Below are 16804 nucleotides of genomic sequence, written 5' to 3' on the forward strand. Positions count from 1 at the left end.
ACGTCTCCCTATTGTCTTAGTTACATGTTGATTGGTTAAAGACTATCTTTAATTTACAAAGAGACTCACTCAATTAAAACCACTAATTGGTAAAGAGAGAATAAACACAATCCATAATCTCTGTAATACAATCACAAATTTATCACACTTGAATGAAATCATATGTAGTAGAAACATTACTGAATGACAATATATAGCAAGATTGTAATTAGTATCAAAACAATTGGAAACCATAATCCATCATTCAGAACTTTCAAACCCAACATTAAAGATGCAATCAATTTGATTTCACAATGAACACAAATCCAACAAAGCATTTCATAATTCAAATCATGCATCGTATTGTAATCGTATTGGAGCAAAGCAATCCTCAAATGACAAAACACAACAATCAAATCATATGTTCAATGTGTAATTAATAATCCAATTAGTCAAGAGTTTACGCGAAGAAAACTATAGCCTGAATCCTAGTCTCGCCTCTGCCTAACGGGCAACCGTAGCTCAACCACTCATGGTGAGCTGACAATGGCTGAAGGTCTGACCGGTCATTGTGAAATGTGGGAAACACATCGCCGACAGTTGGAATGAGAGATTGTTGGCTGAGGAAGACCAAAGGACACCAAAAGGTGAACGGTTGTCGTCGGTGACGGTGGATCTCAGTGAAAACACGTTGGCTGCGGCTGAAACTGTGACAGCAAGGTGGCTAGGGATTGTAGGAGAGATGACCGACAGTTGGGGAGACAAATCGACACCAGAAATTGGAAGAACCACGGTTGGAATGCGAAGAGACATGGCGGCACAAATGGACTCACGACGACGGTGGTTGAACGGCAACGGAAATGCTCGGGAATGCTAAGGGAAGGATGACCGCCACCTGGGGAAGCTGAATCGACGCTGGAGAACTAGAAACCAAGAGATAGGGCGGTGAAAATGGTGATGAATGGCGGCGGAAGATCTTCAAGGAGATGATGGCCGATCGAAGTTTTGGAAGATGAAGGGTCACTGGAGTCGCTGAAAAATGGTGGAAGGTGGCTAGAGTTTGATGGGAGGCGGTTGGATGCATTTTCACGACTATTCACTTTCCTTTTATGGAAAATGTGGCAAATTTTCCTTAGTCCTTACACATTTAAAAAGTGACAAAATCAACCCCTTGGAAACATGATATTTTACCCTTTGATAAACATAAATAAGACAAAATCAACCCTAATCCATAAACCACAACCTATTATCAACTCACACCATTTCCAAAATCATTAAAACATGAAAAATTCGTAAGAAAACATTAGAATGCGATTTTTCATCAATAAATTCATAAATTGTGTCAATATATATTCAATTAATGATAACAAAATGTATTAAATCACTTTAATGGAGTCATTTTCATGACCCTAACATTGATCTTTCTAATAATTGCTTGAGTGGCACCATTCTAAAATGCATGGGAAACTTTAGCAATAGTTTGCATGTGATGGATCTACGAAATAATAGGTTTCATGGCACCATTCCTCAAACATTTGCAAAGGGTAACAATTTAAGGACCCTTAATTTCAATGGAAATAGATTGGAAGGGACAATTCGACCATCATTGATCAATTGTACAATGCTGGAATTTTGTTTTCAGAAACAAAAACGTAAATGATAAATTTTTGTAGTGGTTGGGAACTCTTCCGACATTACAAGTTCTTGTTCCACGCTCCAATAAATTTCATGGCCTAGTTGGTGATCCAGTGGCAAAAAATTCTTTCTCTAAGTTGTGAATCTCTGATGTCTCGAACAACAACTTCAGTGGTTTGTTGCCAGCAACGTATTTTGAGAACATGAAATCTGTGATGGATATTAGTGGTGAGGCTAAAAGGAATGTAGTAACAACTAGGGTTTTCAACTAAGCTGATTACAATCAACTCAATCAATGAACAAACTCAACAATCAACTTATACAGTATAATAAGCAATCAATTTTAGAGATTAATAAAAGCAAGGAAAAACTGAATAAAAATGACAGAGGGATTTATAGTGGTTCGGCTAAGGCAGCCTACATCTACTCTTCAAGGCACACTTTAGGGTATTTCATTCATCAAGAGAACAATGTTACAGAGAGTATTTAACAAGTAAAATACAGGAAAGAGCACACCCGATTAAGCCTCTCACTGTTTTGCTTCTTCTCACTCATATTGGTCTGATTTTATACACATCAAGGCTCCGTTGATCAATCATCAGTTATCTAATAAGATCTGAGAACCGTTGGAGAGAACAAGCACTAGAATCTTCTGCCATAATTGAAGACCTAGGGCTAAAACGAGACCACAGAGAGAAATGAGCTGTGAAGAATTTATTACAACAGAATGAGAGTCGAGTGCCAGATAGGACACTTAAACTGGGTAACCAAAATGACATCGCACAGGAAAAAAAATATAACAATGCTTGCTTTGACTGATATTGACTCCAGTGTGTCAATTGCAAGCCACATCATCACAATTCTCCACCTTGGCTTGTGAATTGATACCCTAAGTGGCCTTGGCAAAACTGAACTATACTTGAACATGGAGTAGGCTCATACAGAGCCTATGCTTGTCTGCAGTTACTGGTTTGGTAAGCATGTCCGCAGGATTGTGAGTTCCTTTTATCTTCTCAATCTTGACTTCTCATTTTTTAATCATTTCTCTGATGAAGTGAAGCCTGACATCGATGTGTTTAGTCCTCTCGTGGAAGACTTGGTTTTTGGACATATGTATTGCACTCTGACTATCACTTTTGATCTCCATGATTTTCTGTTCCAGTTCCAGTTCATTCACAAAACCCTTGAGCCATATAACTTCCTTTGCTGCTTTTGTCAGGGCTACATACTCAGATTCTGTTGAAGAGAGTGTAACCATATGCTGAAGTTTTGATTTCTAGCTAATCACATTCCCCCACAATGTAAAAACAAAGCCTAAAGTGGTCTTTCTATTCTCAATGTCCCTTGCATAATCGGCATCAACAAACCCTCTAATGTAGTGCTCTTCTTCTTTGTTCTTACTGAATACAATGCCCACTGACTTGGATCCTTGTAAGTATCTTAGAATCCATTTGAGTGCAGAACAATGTAGTCTTCTTGGATTGCTCATGAACCTACTTACTGAGCTCACAAAGTATGATAGATCTGGCTTGGTGCAAACCATTAAGTACATCAAGCTGCCCAGGGCATTTACATATGGGATGGCAGACATTTCCTTTTGCTCTTCTTCTGTTTGTGGGCACTGATCATGTGATAATTTGAAGTGCTACCCTAGGGGAGTTTGGACAGCCTTAGCATTCTGCATGTTGAACTTCTGTAGAATCTTTTCTGCATATTCTTCTTGAACCAGCTTCAAGCTTCCTTGCATTCTGTCTCTTACAATGGTAATACCAATGATCTTTTGAGTTTGACCTAGCTGCTTCATTTCAAACTTGATATTGAGGATTTTCTTCAATCGAGTAAGCTCAGTTTTGTCATGGCAAGCAACCAACATGTCATCCACATAAAGCAACAAGTAAGTATGTGTCAAATCAGAATTTCTTTTAAAATAAAAACAGCTATCAAACTGACATCTATTAAAGCCAATTTCAATCATAAAAGAATCAAATTTCTTGTACCATTGTCGTGGTGATTGTTTTAGACCATAAAGTGATTTTCTTAAAAGACAAACTTTACCTACTGGTCCTGAATATCCTTCTGGTTGCTCTATCAGAACATTCTCTTCCAAATCACCATGTAAAAAAGTTGTTTTTAAATCCAGTTGCTCCAATTCCAGATTGAACTGTACAACCAGAGAAATCAGAATTCAGATTGATGCATGCTTTACAACTGGGGAGAATATTTCATTATAGTCTATGCTCTCCACTTGTGTGAATCCTTTTGCAACCAGCCTATCCTTGTACCTAGGTGATTCTTTTGAAGTTAGGCCTGGTTTCCTTTTGAAGATCCACTTTCACTTAACCACCCTGCAGTTTTCTGGTTTGTCAACTAGGGTCCAGGTATTGTTTTTCATTAAGGAGTTGAATTCATCCTCGATTTCCTTCTTCCATTCTGATTTTTCAAGTCCTAATATAGCTTCCTAAAAGGTTTTAGGCTCATCATTCAACTTTTTTTCTACCTGAAGAGCATAAGCTACCAGGTTAGCATATCCTAGTCTATTGGGAGGTTTAATGACTCTTCTGGTTCTATCCCTAGATAGCTGATAGTTTGTCAAGTTTGGCTCCTGTTCCCCTTGCTCACCAAATTCATTTGTATCATGGTTTTTAGGATTCTCCATTGTCTCTTCTGCTCCACCTTAATGATTAGAGACTACATCCTGAATTTCTAATTCTAGGTGATCTGATCCTGAGGCACTGTCAACTAGTTTTCTAGGTTCATATTCTAGTCCAAGAAGGACCTCTTCCCTAAAAACCACATCCCTACTAATTATACATTTTTTAGTTTCTAGATTCCAAAACTTATAACCTTTTACTCCCTCTGGATATCCAAGAAACAGGCACTTAATAGCTCTAGGTTTCAGTTTATCATCCTTTACATGAACATAAGATAGGCACCCAAAAACTCTTTAGTTGTCCAACTTTATAGGGTGTCCAGTCCATTTTTCTAAAGGCACCTTGAAACCTATGGCAAATAAGGGGGTTCTATTAATCAAATACACCACAGTATGCGCAGCTTCTGCCTAAAATTGTACAGGTAGTTTAGAGTTTGACAAGATGCTCCTAACTTTGTCTAGGATTGTCCTATTCATTCTTTCACAGAGGCCATTATGTTGTGGGGTATTTCTAACAGTTTTGTGCTTAACAATTCCATGGTTTTTGCAGAAACTATTGAATTCATCATTCACAAACTCAAGACCATTATCAGTCCTAAGCCTTTTAAGTTTCTTCCCAGATTGAGTTTCAACCATTGTTTTCCATTCTTTAAACCTAAGGAATACCTCATCTTTGGTCTTGAGGAAGTATATCCAAACATGCCTAGAATTGTCATCTACAAAGCTAATGAAATACCTACAGCCCCCTAGTGTACTCTAGCTGGCCCCCATACATCTGAGTGAACATACTCAAGTGGTGAACTTAATTTCACCCTGCACATCTTGCCAAAATACAGTGTTCATAGAAGGTTAAATTTCCAGTTTTGTCCCCTCCTAACAAATTCTGCTTACTCAACTGATCTAACCCTCTTTCACTGACATATGCCAACCTTTGATGCCACAATAAGGTTTTGTCCTGTGTTACTAGAGACCCTACAACAGCTATGCCATAATATGTCCTACCCTTTAACACATAGAGACCATTGCTCTTTTCACCTTTCATCACTACTAGTGATCCTTTTATCACACTAAGACTTCCGTTTAAAGCCTTGTAACTCAGTCCTATTGAGTCTAGAGTGCCTAGTGATATTAGATTCCTTTTGAGATCAGGAATATATCTTACATCTGTGAGGGTTTTGGTTAGGCCATTGTGAAGGCTTAGTTTAATAGTACCTATTGAAAGAACAACAACATGCATGAAGAGTGGTGGAAATGAAGATTGAAAACATGAAAGGTTGGATTTCAAAAAACGGTTTTCAAACAAAGCTTGGATAAAGCATTATACCTACTCCTTTGCTTTGGATTGATGAAGATAAGACTCAAAATGATGAGACCTCCACACTTTAACACCATCTTGAGAGAGTTAGAGAGTGGTCGTGGCTAGGGAGAGAGCTTTTGGTTTGTTTTTGAGTGAACAAGTGAATAATGAACTAAAATGCAACCTTTTGCATTTATATATACTTGGACAATTTTGTAATTATTTGTTTTTCACTTCCAAGCCCCAATAAAATCTTATTTTAAAAGGGACCCCGCGAATTTATTACGTTACCCTTTGAATAATCAATATTATTCAAGGGCCCATAGAAACTAAACTAGTTTACATTAACAACTCATAAATTTACCCTTTAACTATTAAAAGGTTATTTTCGTTCATTTCATTAATCTTAACTCTTTAAGATATAATAATTAAATATAATTAATTATTGCTTGACCATTTTAAACCTTAAAATGTCACAAACAATTTTCTATGTAACTATTACCATAGAAATCCTATCATTACCCTCAGAAAGTGCTAACCCTCTTCGGATAATCATTTCTCTCTCTCATCCTTTTCTAACTTCTCAAGGCTATTGGTGTGACCATGTAGGTCCACCGTGGATTAGCTGTGAGCCTGTTCTGGATGAATCTGAAAACCTATCCAGAGGCCCAACGACTATGGTAAACATTTAGCAATGTGCCATAGTCCCTAAACCACGATGAAGAAATACTTCATCGAACCCATTTCAGATCATATGTACCATGCAGGTAAAGTCCCTCCATTGATATATCCTAATCGAGCACAGATTCATGGAACGTTAAAATCCTAAACTCGATCTTCTATCGAATCGTCGATCAATATGTCCAAAACTCGTCATCACAAACTTGCTTTTATATGACTAATAATAGACTCTGGCCAGAGATTCTGATTTCCGACATTTATCGCCTTTCGACTAGAAACTCAAATCTAGATGGAGTCAACAATACTCCTAATCCTATATTTCCGAGTCAATGGATCTCTTCTTGACCATCGTTCGTTTCTACATATGAACAACACATGACCAAATAGGCTTTATCATACGAAACATGACTAGTCTCGTACTTATACACTGTATAAACCATACGCATCCGTATCGGATTCGACCACAATGTCATAGGTCAAAGGACTACATCGTGCACTGATATAACCAAACGATAAATCATTGACTACATGCTTTTCCAAGTGATTTGTCATTATTCGATCACGTTCGAAAAACAGTTCACCAACTGCTAATCCATACTAATGTCCCAGTGACATGACTATCATTGTCATCCGTACTTATATCAACTCATGATATCTTTCGGAAGCATCCAGTATGCCTACTATGCAATATAGTTGCCCAAATTATATTGCTTCCATAGGGAACCCTTTTCGATAATTCATTTACCGATTAAATGAACCATCTGGACTATTCATATACATACTTTATTTTAAATGCATGACTGAATAAAGGAAGCAATTTATATATATGAATTGAAGAACTCTTTCTTCTATTATTTATGATATATAGATACAAGATAAAATGCTCTGAAACTGACAACACGAATGGTTTCTAGGGCATACACTAACACCTATGCCCTTAATGCAACATACTACATTATTTCCCATCACAACTTTTCCACCATCTAGAGTTTGAAAAGAACTAAACCACTCCCTATTAGGTGTCATGTGATAGGTACATCCTGTGTCTAAGATCCATTCCTCACTATTTCTACCTTCAGAGATGAATAATACCTCTGAACTTTCATAACCCTCAGACACAACACTAGCACTGCCTTCCTCTTCCTCCTTTTCATACTTCTTCTTACCCTTTCTCTCAGGAAAATCTCTCCTAAGATGGCATTCCTTGTGACAGAAGAAGCACTTCCATTTCCTAGTTTTGGACTTAGATCTATTCCTATTGTGTCCCCTTTTTTTCCAGTTCCTTTTCTCTGATCTACGCCTTACCATAAGACCTTCCCCATCACTGCCTAATTTCATTCTATTCTCACTATCCTTAGCTGTAATGGTTTCTACAACTTCTTCTAATTTTAGGGTCTGCCTACCATATTTTAAGGTTTCTACAAAATTAGAGTAGGGTTTTGGTAAGGAATTTGGAAGAATTACAGCCTGGTCTTTATCGTTAATCTCTACTGATATGCTTTCTAAATCTTGTATAAGTTTCATAAATTCATCCTTATTGTCTTTTAAAGTTTTCTGCTCATCCATTTTAAACCCAAACAATCTTTGTTTTAAAAACCGTCTATTAGGGACATCTTTAGATTGATACAGAGAGTCTAACCTGTTCCAGATCTCAGTAGCAGTTTTCTCCTTCTTCACTTCTCGAAGGACTTTGTCACCCAGTCCTAAGATCAAGGAGCTTTTCGCTTTGTTGAGAACATCCTGCTTCTCAATTTCAGTCATGGTGTCAGGCAATCCAGATTCCCCTTTCAATGCTAGGGCTAGTCCCTCTTTAATCAGCACAGATTCCATTTTCATCTTCCAGAGTCCAAAATTAGTGTCCCCTGTAAACTTTTAGAGTTCAAATTTAGTGGACATATTTTGGTATGAAATTTGTAACAACAGAAAAGGAATCACAGATAACCCTAATTAGGACTTGAACTAGGCTCTGATACCAATTTGTAGTAACAACTAGGGTTTTCAACTACGCTGATTACAATCAACTCAATCAATGAACAAACTCAACAATCAATTTTAGAGATTAATAAAAGCAAGGAAAAACTGAATAAAAACGACACAAAGGGATTTATAGTGGTTCGACTAAGGCAACCTACATCCACTCTTCAAGTCACACTTTAGGGTATTTCATTCATCAAGAGAACAATGTTACAGAGAGTATTTAACAAGTAAAATATAGGAAAGAACACACCCGATTAAGCCTCTCACTGCTCTGCTTCTTCTCACACATATTGGTCTGATTTTATACACATCAAGGCTCTATTGATCAATCACCAACTGTCCAATAAGATCTGAGAACCGTTGGAGAAAACAAGCACTAGAATCTTCGGCCATAATCGAAGACCTAGGGTTAAAACAGGACCAGAGAGAGAGATGAGTTGTGAAGAATCTGTTACAACAGAATGAGAGTCGAGTACCAGATAGGGCACTTAAACTTGATAACCAAAACGACGTCGCATAGGAAAAAAAATATAACAATGCTTGCTTTGACTGATATTGACTCCATGTCAATTGCAAGCCATATCATCACAAGGAATTTGCAGTATATGGGTCAATCATATTATGAAGATTTAGTGACATTGCTAGTAAAAAAGAATGAAGTTAAACTGGTGAAATTTCTCACTATTTTCAGTACCATTGATTTTCAAACAATAGCTTTCATAGGGGAATTCTTGATTTAATTGGAACGATTCAATCACTTCGACTGCTCAACGTTTCGCAAAACTTCCTAACTGGCAACATCCCTTTGTCATTGGGAAATTTCGCAGATCTAGAATCCTTAGACCTCTTTTCAAACAGACTTCATGGGAAAATTCCATGGCAGTTGAAAAGAATGATGTTTCTTGCAGTCCTATACCTGTCTCATAACCAACTTGAAGGACCTATCAAGGCAGTCAATTTGAAACCTTTTCCAGTGATTCTTATAGCGGAAACTTGAGATTATGTAGACTTCCACTGTCAATTGAATGCGACGCTGACGCGGCCGCAACCATCCTCAATATCAGGAAATGCTACAAACTGTGGAAAAAAATTTGGTTGGAAAGCGGTGATGATGGATTATGGATCTGGAATGGATTTGGGAATGATTATGGGATATCTTGTATTTTCAACTGGAAAACCTCTCTGGCTAGCAATTGTATTTGAAGGGATGAGAAGGTTGCATAGGAAACACAATGGAAGAAGAAATTAGTGTCTGCATTAGGCACAGTGTCAAAATAATGTTGATAATATGCTGTACTTTATTTATTTTTCTTTTGAAATAATGTATCCGCAAGATATATGGATTTAATGAAGTCAACTAAAGCAGTAGGCTGCTTGTTGTATTGATCTAATGAAATTGTTGTCTATGTCAGTAAAAGCAAATCAACTGATGCCCAGCATCATATTGCATAATATACCAGAGCAAACTCCTCTGCACCCATTGTTCTTTCTCTTATGAATTTCAGATTTCAACCATCTTGATCTCATAAAATTATACACACCTTGTTTGAAATAATAACTGTGTTACAATGAATGAAGATTCTTGATACTCTGAAAGCTGTCTCCGTAATCACCAAGGGAAAAATACCACCTTTGAGACGCCCACATTTCAGCTCACTCTGAGCAGCAAACTCCTATTTGTTTCCTTTTTTGTGTGGTTTAGCACAAAGCTAAAACTAGAAATAGAGACGACTGGAATTTCAAGTCAAGCTAAAACTAGTAAGACATTTAGAAACAAAATCTGCCATAAGAAGCTCAGGACAAAAATGTGCCGGCAGTTTAAAACCAGCAGCGGACCTATTGCAATAGTTAAATATTTATTTAAGATGGTGCTCTTCGTATAGGTCATTGTGTTATTTACGAAATTTTCCTGTATAACTGATGTTGATAATAGGTAGTATGTTCTACTTGAAGTGGTGGAATAAAACTAAGTAGCAACATATTTAAAAGCAAGCCCGGAAGGAACAGACAAATGGTCTTTAAAACAGTCCTTTACAGTCTACAACAATATTACATTTTTCAAGTTTGTTACAATTGTAACCTTTACAGAAAATTCAGGAATGAAGTCATGTGAAAATGTAAACTTCATCATATCCCTTCCTGCAGTCAAGACATCATACAACAATTAAATCAATAAATTTATATGTAAATTTAGATGGGTTTCAGTATCATCATCAAAATATTAAATGTTTGATTTAACAACCATTTTTTAACTTTCGTAATGTTCTCATACTTTTTATTAGTCTGTACAAGTAATTTTATTTTATTTTTAAATTTATTAAGAATATAAAACATATTTTGGAAAGTTGGTTGCCTGGTCAACACGTAAGCTGGGAAATATGAGATTGTTTTACACGCTTATTCATCATATTTATGGTAGAAGGAGGACTGTGTAAATAAGTAGAAACAATGAAAGTATCCCTGAGTACTGTTGCTGCTCCTGCAACCATTCTTGATTCTTTTTATTGTGTTACTTCCCCTTTTAACCGTTAACAGTAGCTTCTGCAGTGGAAGATCTGACTTGGGATTCTTCAAGAGTGAGAAACAAGATTTTTTAAGGTTTAATCGAGAGCTAAGGATGACTCCATATTTCACCTGGAACCACTTCATTGCATCCTCCTTTGTAACTCTATGCTGAATTCCAACACGTGACTTGCATCTGCGGCGGCGACCAACACGATATCCTGGGCGCTCAAGAACAACATAGAAATCCGTACCATAGATACCAGTTGAAGGATCGTACCTGGAAAGAGAAGATACAATACAACAGTTAACTTTAAAATCCCAGAGTGAGATAAAACACAGTACGACCATTAACTTTAAAATTCCAGAGTGAGACCTCAGAACCTGAGATCCCTAATACACTCATAACAACCATGCAGAAATAAGAAAATCTGTACTATTTCTTTGTAATGATCTCATTCTACAAGACAATACATAATTAAATTATGATATACTAGAAGCCAAATTGAAGTAGTACACAAAAGAACCATATTAGTAAATACGTATGTAGCATATGCCTATCTCGTCCAGTTGATCCATAACAAGACTACAAGAGTAATGTTGGTAGCTTAGTCCGAAATATGACATCCCGAGAGACTACTATTTTCAACAAGAACTTCAGTCCTTACAGTCTAGAAAAAAGAACATATTATATATAGACAATACGGGACTGGTTGTATAGAAATAGTCATCTCGATTTCCTTTCTCTTAGGGGAAATAACTTGGAAGGTACAATTTCAGGTGCTTTAGGAAACTTGACTTCTCTCACAAGCCTTGATCTTTCCTCCAATAAACTTGAAGGATACATAAGCAGGTCATGGGGGAGACTTTGCAATTTGAATTCAATTTTCTTGTCTGAGGTCAAATTGAGTCAAGAGGTGCATGAAGTCTTAGACATTTTCTCAAGATGCGTCTCAGGGGTTTTGGAATATCTGGATTTAGAGAATACAAATCTTTTTGGTCATTTGACCGAACAACTTGGGCAATTTAAAAATCTAAAATATCTTAATCTTGATTACAACTCCCTTTCTGGATCTGTTCCTGTGTGCATTGGAGAACATTCGTTTCTGAGATTTTTAGATCTTTCAAATAACAAGTTGGAAGGTGTAGTCTCCGAAATTCATTTCACCGATTTGACAAGACTATTATCTTTTGGCATCTTTGGTAACTCATTAATGTTGAAAGTCAGTCCTGGTTGGATTCCTTCATTTCAGATCAAATTTCTGGAGTTACGATATTGTCATTTAGGGCCTTCATTTCCATCGTGGCTTCATTCACAGAAGCATCTAATTATTTTGGATATATCAAACTCAGGAATTGTGGATACACTTCTGATTTGGTTTTGGATATCTCATTTTCAAATACCTTATTTAAACCTCTCTCATAACATAAACTATGGAGAGATTCCAAATTTAACTGAGGCGGATCGATCCACTTATGTTGACTTGAGTTCAAATAATTTCTCAGGTTCATTACCTCTTGTATCCTCTAACATTTCTCTGCTAGACCTTTCCAACAATGCTTTGTCAGGTTCCATTTTTCATTTTTTGTTTCACAAAAGAAACGAGTCAAAGAAAATGATGATTCTCAGACTTGAAGATAATCTTTTATCGGGAGAATTAGCAGATTGTTGGATGAATTGGCAAAAATTGAGCACGTTGAATTTAGGTAACAATAAATTCATTAGGAACCTTCCATCCTCTATTGGATCAATACGTTGGCTTCAGTCATTGCACCTTCGCAAAAACCACCTCTCCGGTATACTTCCAACGTCACTTAAAAATTGTACCAGTTTAACGACATTTGATGTTGCTGAAAACTGGTTTGTTGGAAATATACCAATATGGATAGGACAAGAAGTTTTAGGTAAGGTAATTCTTAACCTTCGTTCAAATAAGTTTGATGGTCATTTACCAACAAAACTTTGCTATCTGACTTTTCTACATGTGTTGGACCTTGCTTACAACAGTCTCTCTCGAACCATTCCAATTTGTATTAAGAACCTCAGTGGCATGGTGTCAATTGACTATGATGAAGGGAACTATATTTCCTACTTGTCCATCCATTTCTCGTAAAATAGAGCACCATGAGGGCGCAGTTCTTCTGACAAAAGGAAAAGCTTTCGAATGCAATAATACCCTCAATTTGGTGAGAAGTATAGACCTTTCCGGCAACAGCTTCTCAGGAGTGATTCCGAATGAAGTAACAAATCTTAAAGCATTACAATCATTGAATTTGTCTTAGAATTCATTAAGTGGAAGAATTCCTGAAACTATCGGTGTTATGACCTCATTAGAATCTCTTGATTTCTCTGCAAACCAACTCACAGGTGAAATTCCACTAGTCATTTCAGGGTTGACATTTTTGAGTCACTTGAACTTGTCTAACAACAACTTGACCGAAAAAATTCCTACGAGCACTCAATTACAAAGCTTTGATGCTTCTAGTTTTGTTGGCAATGATCTTTGTGGATCTCCCCTTCCTAAGAATTGCACTAGTGCTATTTTAACTCCAGCCAATGACCATAGCGGAGGGAAAAATGGCAATGAACATGAAGTGGATTGGTTCTATGTAGGCATGGCACTTGGATGTGTGGTTGGCTTTTGGAGCATAATAGGTCCATTACTTGTGAACAGAAGATGGAGGTATATGTATTGTGAATTCTTAGATCGCTTTGGCGACAAATTTGTCAGAGTTGTAAGAAAATGTTGCTAGCTAGATGTTGTGTTGAAGCTTTGTTGTCTTTATGTAATTTAATCGTATTTTAATGAATAAAAAGGTATCATTTTTCTGATTATGATTGGAAGCTTCGTTTAAAGTTAAATAGACAGGATCATGATGTTGTTGGAAGTTGGAACTCGAGACTATAATGAACATTATCTTGTGACATAAAAAACAGATTGTATATTATTAGTGCCTTCATAAATACTCTACATAGTCGGGTAACAGTAGATAATTTGCATAAAAATATGGGTAAAATCTAATATAATACAGAGAAATTTATTCGCCGATTCAGTAAAATTATTTTCTGTAGGAAAATAATCTAAGTGCTTGACAAAACCCTAATAAAATAAGCATCACATAGTGTAATGCAACAGTGAAAAAGTAATAAATAAGAGAAAAATTGAATTGACAGATAGGCGACTATAACAGTTAGATATTGTACATGGATATCATTAGAGAGGAGCTTGGAAGTCAATTTGGGACATTTTGGCGGCATTCAAATTGAGAGATTCTACTATTGCAACAAAATTTCCCACCAATGTCTTTTGGCTCCGGGGCTTTTAAATTGGAGTCGGAAGTGCTTATCTTAGGGTCACTTTGAATTAATTTTTTTTTAATTGGGGTGTCTAAATCAGTTTGTGCACACTTCAACTAAATTTTAGTACTCATCTTCAACCGTCTATTCTTGTTAAAAATAAATAAAAAATTAACGAATTATCTTTATAGATGAGAATAATTGAATTATTTTGACCATCAAGGGGCTCGAACTTGGGAGACCATATTAGATACTTTTTTCTTTTTTTACCATCGGCTACCCAGTAGTGGTTAATTGAGTTCTGTTACGCTGCTCTAATCATTGCAAGGCAAATAAATGAAAACATACAAAAGAGTAAGGATTATTTACCAACAGGTAATTGATAACACATAACAACTCATGCACAATGTTGAGAAGAAATAGTGGATCTGAAATTCTCTTTTTATAATATCCACGACAAAAATATAAGTCTAATTCATCTCCAATCTATATAAAAAAGTACAGTATTATTAATTAATAAGATAGGAGACCTTTTCATGCATGAGAGGTCAAAGTTGTCTGGTAATATAAATCCTTCTTTGCTTGATTTGAAACATTTGATTTACTTGGACTTGAGGAATGATTTTTGAAGAAATTCAGATTCCTAATTGTCTTGGTTCTATGGGGAATCTAAGATACCTTTACCTTTTCCGAGCTGGATATGGGGGAAATGTTCCTCACAACATTGGAAATATTCTCTCCAATCTGCAATATCTTGACCTTGGAAATAATTCAAATATACGTGCTGAGAATTTGGGTTGGCTGTCTGGTCTTTCTTTGCTGAAATACCTTGATTTGAGCTTTATGGATATCAAGAAGTCTCTGATTGGCTGTGGGTGATAAACTCACTCCTTTCTTTAGTGGAGTTAAATTATCATATTGTCATTTAAGGCCTTTATTTCCTTCCCGGCCTCATTCACAAAAACATCTAGGATGCGTTTGGTTTATTATTTTGAATAGGATTTTGAGGATAGTATTGGATAATTGAATATGAGAGTATTACGAGGTAAAATTTAAAAATTTATAAAAAAAACCCCCTAAGTTTGCTAATTTAATAAATACCCCAACATGTAAAATAACAAAAATTCCCCCACCACCTGCAGTGCCAGATTCCAGCCACCATCGATGGAATCTGGCCGAAAAATCTCTTTACGACACAGACCGGTCGGATCTGTGTCGTAACGCGTCGTTATGGCCTTTTTCGGCCAGATCCACCATGGATCTGACCGAAAAAGGCCAGATCTAAGGCCTCCCATTTCTTTGGTCATCGTTCACGACCAGATCTGGCCTTTTCCAGCTAGATCCATGGTGGATCTGGCCGAAAAAGGCCAGATCGGTGAACTTCCGGCCATTTATGGTCGTCAGGTAGGCTGTTGTACAGATTCCGAATACCAACAATGGTGGTTGCCGGAATCTGGCAAGTATGGGTCGTGGGAGTGTTTTTGATAATTTATAAACTTTTTTTTCAGGGTGTATTTGATGAAATTAATAACCTTATTAATAACCTTATGTGGTCTAAAAGTAATTAAAAAAATATGGTAATATTTCTGGAATAATGTACCAAACATTATTTGGATAATAGGATTGGGAATAGGGATAAAAATAATAAGCCAAACATGGCCCTAATTACTTTGGACATATCCAACTCAAGTAACTGTTGATACACTTATAGTTTGGTTTTGGACAACTCATTTTCAAATATAAATCTCTCTCATAACCAAATCAATGGAGAGATTCCAAATTTAACCCAGGCTAATCGATCCACTATTGTTGACTTGAGTTCAAATAAATTGTTAGGTTCATTACCTCTTATATCCTTTAACACAACTTTTCTAGACCTGTCCAACAATGCTTTTGAGGTTCTATTTTTCAATTTTTTTTTTTTTTTTTTTTTTTTTTTTTTGTGTGTGTGTGTGTGTGTCATGAAAGAAACAAGTCAAAGAAAACGGTGTTTCTCAAACTTGAAGATAATCTTTTACCTGGAGAATTATCAGATCGTTGGATGAATTGGTAAAAATTGTTTATGTTGAATTTAAATATTTTAGATGAAACTTAATATTATAAGAGAACTTTTGATAAAAATAAATAGAGCTATATATTAAGCAATAAATGATATAATTTTCATTACCTTGATAATTAATATATATTTAATACAAGATAAAATAAAAACAATTGTATATAATTAACTATGATAATTTAAAGAAATAACATAATTCAAAACTAATTTGAACACATAAACACAAATCAAATGTATGAAAGTTGGAATAAAAATCATGTAAATAAAGAAAATTGAAACACACGCACACGCTCAATCTAACAATGAATGACCTTCCATCAGAGTGCTTGATAAAGTCTGATTGGAGTAGAATGAAACTAAAATTTGTTATGTGTTTTTTACTCTCACACACTCACAGCAACAACAAAAAATAAACCCACCAAATATGCTATAACCCGATGTATGAGTACTTAGAGATGGGCGATTGAGGGGGTCCTCGCCCCGCCGCGAATGGCCTGGTAGGGGTGAGCATGGGTTACGGGTAGAACTGGAACTTGGGGGTAGAACCAGAACTGACACTGTACGGGTAGGTTTCGGTTCCATTTTTTTGGAACCGACACTGTGTGGCTCCGGTTCCGGTTCCTACATATGGAGGAACCGAAACCTAGAAAAAAAGAACCTTCAGTGGGTACCCAACTTGAAACTTGCAGTGGGTATCCTATTTTGGATCCTGGGTTGAAATGAAATATT

The 16804-nt window shown here is 36.3% G+C and overlaps 1 protein-coding gene across 1 annotated transcript; it reads left to right on the forward strand.

Annotated features, from left to right (window-relative positions):
• The first annotated feature begins 12337 nt into the window (after positions 1-12337).
• On the forward strand, positions 12338-14898 carry LOC116135833 (receptor-like protein EIX2). The gene is made up of 3 exons (XM_031421546.1): positions 12338-12631; positions 13005-13405; positions 14694-14898. The coding sequence occupies exons 1-3, from the start codon at positions 12338-12340 to the stop codon at positions 14896-14898; spliced, it is 900 nt and encodes a 299-aa protein (XP_031277406.1).
• Positions 14899-16804: the final 1906 nt, after the last annotated feature.

This window comes from Pistacia vera, unplaced genomic scaffold, assembly GCF_008641045.1.
Source record: "Pistacia vera cultivar Batoury unplaced genomic scaffold, PisVer_v2 Contig303, whole genome shotgun sequence".
Taxonomy (NCBI): domain Eukaryota; kingdom Viridiplantae; phylum Streptophyta; class Magnoliopsida; order Sapindales; family Anacardiaceae; genus Pistacia; species Pistacia vera.

Coding starts and splice junctions, on each gene's coding strand:
- LOC116135833 (XM_031421546.1), top strand. CDS start 12,338: ATGATGATTCTCAGACTTGAAGATAATCTTTTATCGGGAGAATTAGCA. Junction 12,632..13,004: donor GACAAGAAGTTTTAGGTAAG/GTAATTCTTAAC, acceptor AATTTGTCTTAG/AATTCATTAAGTGGAAGAAT. Junction 13,406..14,693: donor CTTGTGAACAGAAGATGGAG/GTATATGTATTG, acceptor GGGGAATCTAAG/ATACCTTTACCTTTTCCGAG.